The sequence below is a fragment of the Enhydra lutris genome, unplaced genomic scaffold, assembly GCF_002288905.1.
Source record: "Enhydra lutris kenyoni isolate GAN:26980312 unplaced genomic scaffold, ASM228890v2 scaffoldscaffold14, whole genome shotgun sequence".
Taxonomy (NCBI): domain Eukaryota; kingdom Metazoa; phylum Chordata; class Mammalia; order Carnivora; family Mustelidae; genus Enhydra; species Enhydra lutris.
In genome coordinates, this window is record NW_019154098.1 from 50,565,971 (window position 1) to 50,574,061 (window position 8,091).

Below are 8,091 nucleotides of genomic sequence, written 5' to 3' on the forward strand. Positions count from 1 at the left end.
ACAAGTAAAAGAATTTGAATTGTAAAGAATTTGAATATGTAGCTGGGGTTGGATTCGATATAGTTGGGGATTGGGCAGGAGGAGGGAGGTTTTGTGTATATTTGAGTGTATACACTTGAAAGCAAAGATTGTCTTTAAAAATGTACCCATTCATTAACCATTTAGGGTTTCTTATTTACAAAACAATTTCTTCGAGATGTTTTTCTCCTGTTGAAATACCATCATCCTGGTCTTCAGGTGGTGAAACATTAAATAGTAATTGTAAATAACAAGTGACTTTGTCAAAACAAACATAATGTTGATTAATGTGAACATGAAGCCAGTAACATAGAAGTCCACTAAAAATAAAGATAAACCCATATATATACTCTACTGTTGGAGACTGAATCATTGGTGTCAAAATTAGAAACAAAGATATAGCTATGGATCCCAATACAAATGGCAAAGGTACCTGAAAGTTAAAAAAAAAGAAAAGAAAATTAGCGATGACTTTTTCCTCAAAAGTTTCTATAAACAATATAAGAACATTCCCTTTCTATTTGGAACAAATGTTTCTAAATACCAGGGAGAAAAGTGCAAATATATTTTCACATGTATTTAAGGAGACAGTCTCAGTATTGTATTATAGAAAGTAAATCAGTGGCAGACTAAATAATTGTAAAAAGGTGGAACTGTTATTTATTTATATTTATTCCATAGTTCTTATGATTACCTACTCTATTGATCAAGTATTGTCAATTATTTGCTAAAATCAGTACTTTATTTTTTGGTATAGGAAAAAAGATATAAGAAATCTTTGTCAAAAAATAAAAAATTGACTCTGTCATACTGGTATTAGTCATTGAAGCTTGCTTTGTTTGGGAATTTGGAAACCAGCCATGCATGGCATAACTGTAATATTTGGTTATAAAGTTTCTTTAATCGGGCATGTGCCATTTTTTCCTGGAGAAGGACTATTAACTAATAAAAACAACAGAAAGGTTGAAATCAGAAAAGTCTGGATGGAAATGCAAGCTTTACTTTTTTTTTTTTTAATATGTTATTTATTTATTTGAGAGAGAGAGAGAGAGACTATGAATATGGAAAGGGTCAGAAGGAGGAGAGGGCAAAACAGACTCCCCGCTGAGAGTGGAGCCTGATCCCAGGACCTTGACCTGAGCTGAAAAGTCAGATGCTCACTGCACAGTGAGACCCTTGGGACCCTGCACCTTGTCTCAACTGAAGGAAGCTACATGGTGGGCTGGTGGGTGCTACAAGAGAAATGTGTTGAGGGGTTTTTAATAAAATATTTATGATATATCTGTGTTATTGCCGTTTAAATATTAAGCTGATGTTGGGGGAAAAATTATATTCTAGATAGAGAGTAGAGATTTAATATTAGCATTTTTATCTTCATTTACCTTATAAGGTCTAGGTAGATTGGGTTCCTGGTACCTTAGTTTAAGTAAACCTATCATATACAGCCCTCTTAAAACCCAGGTTGCTAATCCTGAATATTTTATTAAATTGATTAAATCTGAGGATATAATAAGAAAAGAAGTTAAAATGATTATCTGGGTGATAGCAACAGTTGGACTGAAGTAGTTATTGAGCATAGAGAAGATCAAAGGCAGTTGTCCTTCTTGGCTTGCTGTGTAGAACAGTCTTGAGGCTGAAAGTATTGTACAACACATGTTGCTAACTATTGAAGTTGAAATCCCAAAAGAAATGACCCATTGCATGGAAGGGATTACTTTGTCCATCCAGGTGACAGCAACAGCATCTAAAAAATTTTTTCAGAAAAGTCAGTCACTTTTGCTTCATTTCAAATATGGCAGTAATTCTTTACTTCTTACATCTGTACTCTTTGTAATAAGACTTTGCCCCTCTTTCTAAGAGGGAGTGCATTTCCTTATCAATTCCTGAATATGAACTGGCCCAGTGGTCTATTTTGGCCAATAAAATGCATTAAAAATAGTGGTTTGCCAGCTCTGAGCCTACACCTTGAGAGGTATCACAGACTTCTGTTTATTCTCTTGGGACACTGCTTAGTACCATATAACAAACTCATTGTATTCTGTCAGAGACAAGCCATAGTAACTCTGGAGCCATGAAAGTACACCTTACAGACTTCTAAATACAGGGAGCATCACTGATCTCAGGCCCCAGCACAACACTGGCACAATGAAATCCATTGTGGCATTTCTGCCAAGGGCATGCTCTTACAGGTTGTTCCCAGCTAATGACAGTGAGGTAGAGACACCAAGAAGTACTCATGTTTCTGATGGCCAACTTTGGCTAAAGGGCCCCTTGGCAGATGTGCCAAACCTTCCCTTTACTACCTATCAATCTATGGTGTTTTTACTTATCTTTCCCTTTTATTTTTTTCCTTCACTTTGAGTCCAGCTTGCATTGTGGTCCCATTGCTCTCAAGCCTTACCTGGCTTCCTTCTTGGTTTCTCTAATGCAAACATTTTTTAAAATAAAGTCCTTGCACATTTAATTATTTATGGGCATTTTCTTCTCTCTCTGTCTTTTAACTGTGTTGACTTTTCTTTCTTAAGATCTTATTTGTTTTAAAAAAGATTTTATTTATTGATTTGAGAGAGCGTGTGCATGCATGCACATGAGCAGGGGTAGGGGCAGAGGGAGAGGGAGAAGCAGACTGCCCACTGAGAGTGCAGCCTGATCCCAGGACCCTGGGAACATGACCTAATCAGAAGGCAGATGCTTAACAAACTAAGCCACCTAGGCACCCCTAAGATTAATTTTTGAATAATCTGTACATGCAATGTGGGGCTTGAACTCACAAGCCCAATATCAAGAATTACATGCTCTACTGACTGAGCCAGCTAGGTGCCCCTGGCATTTGCTTCTCAAATGACTCAAACTCTCCTACCATCTTAGCCCCCCCCCCCCAATAGGAAAGCATGGCCAACCTAGATACAGCTGTTTATCTAAACTGCAGGGAGCTGCAGACACATGTATGACTCCAGCAGGCAACCAGAACTGCCTTGCTGAGCCCAGCACAAGTTGCCAGCTTGTAGAACTGTGAACCAAGTAAGTGATGGTTGTGAGGCGGTACATTTTGGGCAGGCTTATTTTGCAACAATAGATAAATGATACAGCCATAAGTACTATGATTAAAAGTAAAAAAGGAAAAGATTTTCAATGGGGTAAATATTATATGCTTAATTAAGACAAATAACTGATACTAAAAACATAAGAAGAAATTATGGTATAAGGGTATCAAATGTCCCGCAAAATTTCTGTAAAGTTACTGACTTTGGGTTATAATTAAAGTGGAGTTCAGAATTGTATGATATGATTGCATTATCTTACTACCTATGATGTGCTGGTCTTCTTCAGTGATAATTTGTTGAATTAATAGTTCAGTTCTTTTTCTTCTTTTTTCATTTTCAAGTGCTTACACAACTACAGATTGCCTCTATTTATTTGCAAAATTAGAAGCGTTAAGCTCTGTTTCTATAGATAATTTCTGTTCTAAAATTTAGAGAACTTGTTATTAATAACGTTAACAATCCTAAAATTCAGAGAGAGATGATTGCAATTATATTCTAAATTTATTCACTATACTCCATAATTTTAAACTGTATTTCAAAATTTCTAAGACTAGCTTTTGCATGGGGTTTAGGAGGCACTTGTCAGGGCTCAAAGGATATTGAACTTAGACTCAATATTACTAGTGTGATATCAATCCCAAGGCAGGTATCTAAGTCAGGCTGGTGAGATGACATTGTTGGGGAGGCAGAGAGAATAGTGTCTATTCTGGAAATGGTAAGTTGTTCAGGAGGGGTGATGTGTGGTGAGGCTGTGCATGCTCATGAGAGAGCAAGGGGTGAGGCTAGAAAGTTAGGCTCAACTCAGATCTTGGAGAACCTGTGATGGTCAGCTTAGAAGTTGCTATTTGGTGAAGGGAGTTGGTGATGGGGTGGTTGCAGCAGTTGTGAGAGTGAGGTTGGGAAGAGTTGCAAGAACACAAAACAGAGTATTCAAGCAGAGGAGTGACAGGATTAGATTTGGGTTTTATGACATTATCTCTAGAAACTGAGTGGTGACTGGATTGGAGGGAGAATAGAGGTGACTCTATAAATTAGGAGGTTGTTGCCGTAACTCAGAAGAGAAAAATGAGTGTCTAGGCACAGAGGGTGAGCATGCAGAGAGGGGAATACTGATGAGCTGTTAATGGGGTAGATTTTCATAGGACTTGCTGACTGGTTTGGAAGTGGGTGTAAGGCAAATTACAGTTCTGTCTCTCATTTTAATAGTTAAGAAAAAAAATCTCCTTTAGTGTGTTTCTATATTCCTGTGAGACCAAATTGTGGTAAAGTGTAATGGTAACCTGTTAATGTTTACTTATTAAAATATGTATTTTCCGGGGTGCCTGCGTGGCTCAGTGACCTCTGCTTTCGGCTCGGGTCATGATCCCACGCTCCTGGGATCGAGCCCGGCATTGGGCTCTCTGCTGGGTGGGGCCTGCTTCCCCCATCTCTCTCTGTCTGCCTCTCTGCCTACTTGTGATCTCTGTCAAATAAATAAATAAAATCTTTAAAAAATTTGTATTTTCCTTTTAGAAGCAACATAACATTTTTGTACTAGTGTCAGAAAAGATGCATAAGGCCACCTTTTGACTTTTTGAAATTTGTATAGTTTTTTCAAAATAAATTTCAAAGCTTCTTATTTTTGTAAAGGCTTTGCGCATCAGACTGATCCTCTTTGTGACCTTTGCCTTAAAAACCTCTCCACTGCAGGTGAATTCTAGTTACTGAAGTGCCCCACTGTCTTGGTTGTAGTCACAGCTCCTCCCAAACCACACAGCGTGTTTGTACATGGTCGTATACTTCTGTGCCTGTCTATACAACATTTTTGTAGCTTATGTATTTTTGCTGCTGTATTACTTGACTTCCTCTAGAATAAAGACTGACTTGTTCTCAGTAAATGAGCTTTCTAGATAACTTCTTTCAGGAGTAACTATTTTAAAAGATTTGGTGGAATTTTTTGGATGTATTTCAAATACTACTTTGTCTTTTTAAAGTGAATAGAATATAATTAGCATTTTCCTTCCTTCTTTTTAAAAAAGATTTTATTTATTTGAGAGAGAGAGAGAATGAGAAAGAGTGGGGAGGAGAGGAAGAAGCAGACTCCCCAATGAGCAAGGATCCCTATTCAGGACTCGATCCCAGAACCCTGGGACCATGACCTGAGGCCAAGGCAGATGCTTAACTGACTGAGCCACCCAGGTGTCCCAATTTAGCATTTTCTTAAAGACTTGGCATTTTCATAAAAATTTATTACTTGATTTTGTGGAAATATTATTTGGCATTGGAAAAATGATATTTTTTCTGATCCTAAGTACAACATGCTAATCATGGAAAATATGAACTATATAAAAAAGGAAGTAAAACTTTGACACCACTTACTATTAACCTTTTGTTGTATCTCTGTTTAGTCACATCTATGTGTCTCTTATATGATTATTTTTTAATGTAACTTATTATCCCATATATATTAATATGTATTCATACTATTATTTGCATTGCTAATAGGCCCTGCTAGTGGTGGTATTGCTTTGATTTGGTTTGTTTGTATTGAGGCATTTTAGAATGGTGGTTGAAAACATGGGTTTGGATTTGGACCACCTGGGTTTGAGTCTGTCAGTTACTAGGTGTGTACCTTTGAGCACCATACTTAGTGGAATGGAGAAGAGTGTTTTGTTTGAAGATCAGGTCTTGCAACTTGCTGTCCACATTTACAACACATTACCTTCAGTAACCTGGACAAGGTGCAGTCTCTTATCATGAGAAGTGCATGGGGTTGGAGACACAGTTTTGAATCTTAACTCTGTCCATCACTTAAGTTCCCTGAGCTCCAGTTTCCCTATCTACAAAATGAAGAATGTACTGCCTATTCCAAACAGTTATTTTGAGGATAGGTATTGGGATGTACCCCAAGGGTGGAAATTCTTCTGACAAAGTATCTCTTCTTTGCTTTCTTGATATGCTTCCTCCTATTTCTCCTCATCTCTTTCCCCTTTCTCTTCCATGGCGCTCTCCTCCTCTTCTTTCTCTTTTTAATTCTTGTTGTCTCACATTCTACAACTCTTAGACCTCTGTCCTTAGCATGTAGCCCCTTCTTTATAGATTGTTTAGATGACTATTTTTCCTCTCCTTATAAAAACCAAAGCATGAACACATCATGTTTGTATTCTTATGGGTGTATCGAACATATCTACAGTTCACAGGAGACCATGTTTATTGAGAGTAGGTAGTAGTAGCGACTAGTTCCTCTTTGTCTGGACACATTCATACCTGTAGAGATGATTTCCTGAGGGGTCAAAACTGTCAGGTAGGATATATTCACCAATACGTAAATTACAGCCACCGTGGGAAGGACAGTAATCAGAGATTTGGGAATATTCTCACCAGGATTCTTTATCTCTCCTGAAAAACACAAATAAACTCATCAGAAAAGGAAATACTGTGGGACTTGTGAAAAGTTCTTTGTAATGAAGAGGAGGAGAAAGCATTATTCATGTATTTGCTGCTTCCTCATCTGCTTGGTCTGATTCTGCATTGGTCCTGCACATATTTGGCCTGAAAGCTTAGATTTCTTGCTATTTTGCACCGTTTTGTTAAAAATTATGATTCTGAACTTATACTATGAGTAAAATCTCTCTATGTATATGTGTGTGTGTATATATATATGTATATATATATATGAAATCTGTGATAGTTTTATTTTTTACAAATAGACTGTATTAATATATTCTTACATAATTGATACTTAAAATGTTTTGAAAAATACTAGAATAAAATGCAGTAAATTCTGAAACTGGTCTTAATTTTCTTTTGAAAACTTTATAAAATTTCCAAGTTTTAAATAAGGGACATGACCTGGAGAATACTAAATTTCACATTTTCTATATAAATGATTATACACTGAGCCTTAATGATGACTGTGATACATCCAACTAGTGCAGAAAGATTAAATTTGATTCCATAAAAACAAATGAATCAGCTCTATCTTTCTCTACAGAGTTGTAGACAAAACTTTATGCCTGCTGCAAAAGTAGTTCAGAGATTAATTTACCTGCTATGTTGATCAGGACTGATGTACCAGAATATGCAAATAATCCTTGAAGAAAGGCTTCTGCAATCTGTGAGACACCAGGAAGTTCAGCATCGAAAGCTTTCTCAAACCTGGCCACATTTTCCTTTTTCCCAGTCCCTATCAGAACAATCCCAGTAAGGGAAATGAAGCAGAGGACAGCCATTTTCACCAAAATACTGATAGATTGAAACCAAGCCACTGTTAGCACCCCTCGAGCATTAAGAAGTCCCAATGACCACAAAGTAGCCAAAGCTAGACATTTCTTAAGTAGCTCTGGGGCTGGGCACCTGGTATAGAAAGGCTGAATTAGATAGGTAGATATTATCAAGCTTTGAGTAGCTATTCCTAAGGGATAAGTAAAAAGTTTGATCCAAAGACTGAGGAAAGCAACAGAGGATCCAAGAGATCTTTTGAGGAAATAGTAAGGTGCTCCACTTCTAGGGAAGGTGGTCCCCATCTCTGCGAGACTGAGAGCGGTGATCATAGTCAGAACAGCACAAGCAGCCCAAATACTCAGGGAGACAGCTATGTTCAGTGAGGAATATTTTAATACCCCTTTGGGAGACACAAAGATTCCTGCACCTGTTGTGACACAAAATAATAAAATATTTCCATGGAAAAATCCTATTGCCCTCAGTAGTTGCATGCTTTTTCCTTTTTCTTTTTTTAATCCTGAAAACTAATCTAAAAATTTCATGTGGATTGCTTACTTTTATACACTTTCCCCATGATTCTTCTGTAGCATGCTTTGTTGATTTAGCCATCATCCTTACACAAGCATTTTATTGAACTTAACTCTGTTTTAGAAATGATTAACTGGTGAATTGTTCTAAGATTTTGTGAACTTTTTTAGAGCGTTCCAGAGTTAAAATGTTTCACATGTTAATTATTTAAAAATTCAAATATGCCTGGTGATGGTTGCACAACATTGTGAATATAATTAACGCCACTGAATTGTACACTTAAAAATGCTCAAAATGG

At 37.1% G+C, this 8,091-nt stretch overlaps 1 protein-coding gene across 1 annotated transcript; it reads right to left on the minus strand.

Annotated features, from left to right (window-relative positions):
- Positions 1 to 175: 175 nt before the first annotated feature.
- Positions 176 to 7,771, minus strand: LOC111146470 (solute carrier family 7 member 13-like). The gene is made up of 4 exons (XM_022502024.1): positions 7,090 to 7,771; positions 6,309 to 6,440; positions 1,401 to 1,762; positions 176 to 451 (listed from the first exon to the last, which is right to left on the minus strand). Exons 1-4 carry the CDS (start codon positions 7,754 to 7,756, stop codon positions 176 to 178), a joined length of 1,437 nt encoding a protein of 478 aa, XP_022357732.1. The 5' UTR covers positions 7,757 to 7,771.
- Positions 7,772 to 8,091: the final 320 nt, after the last annotated feature.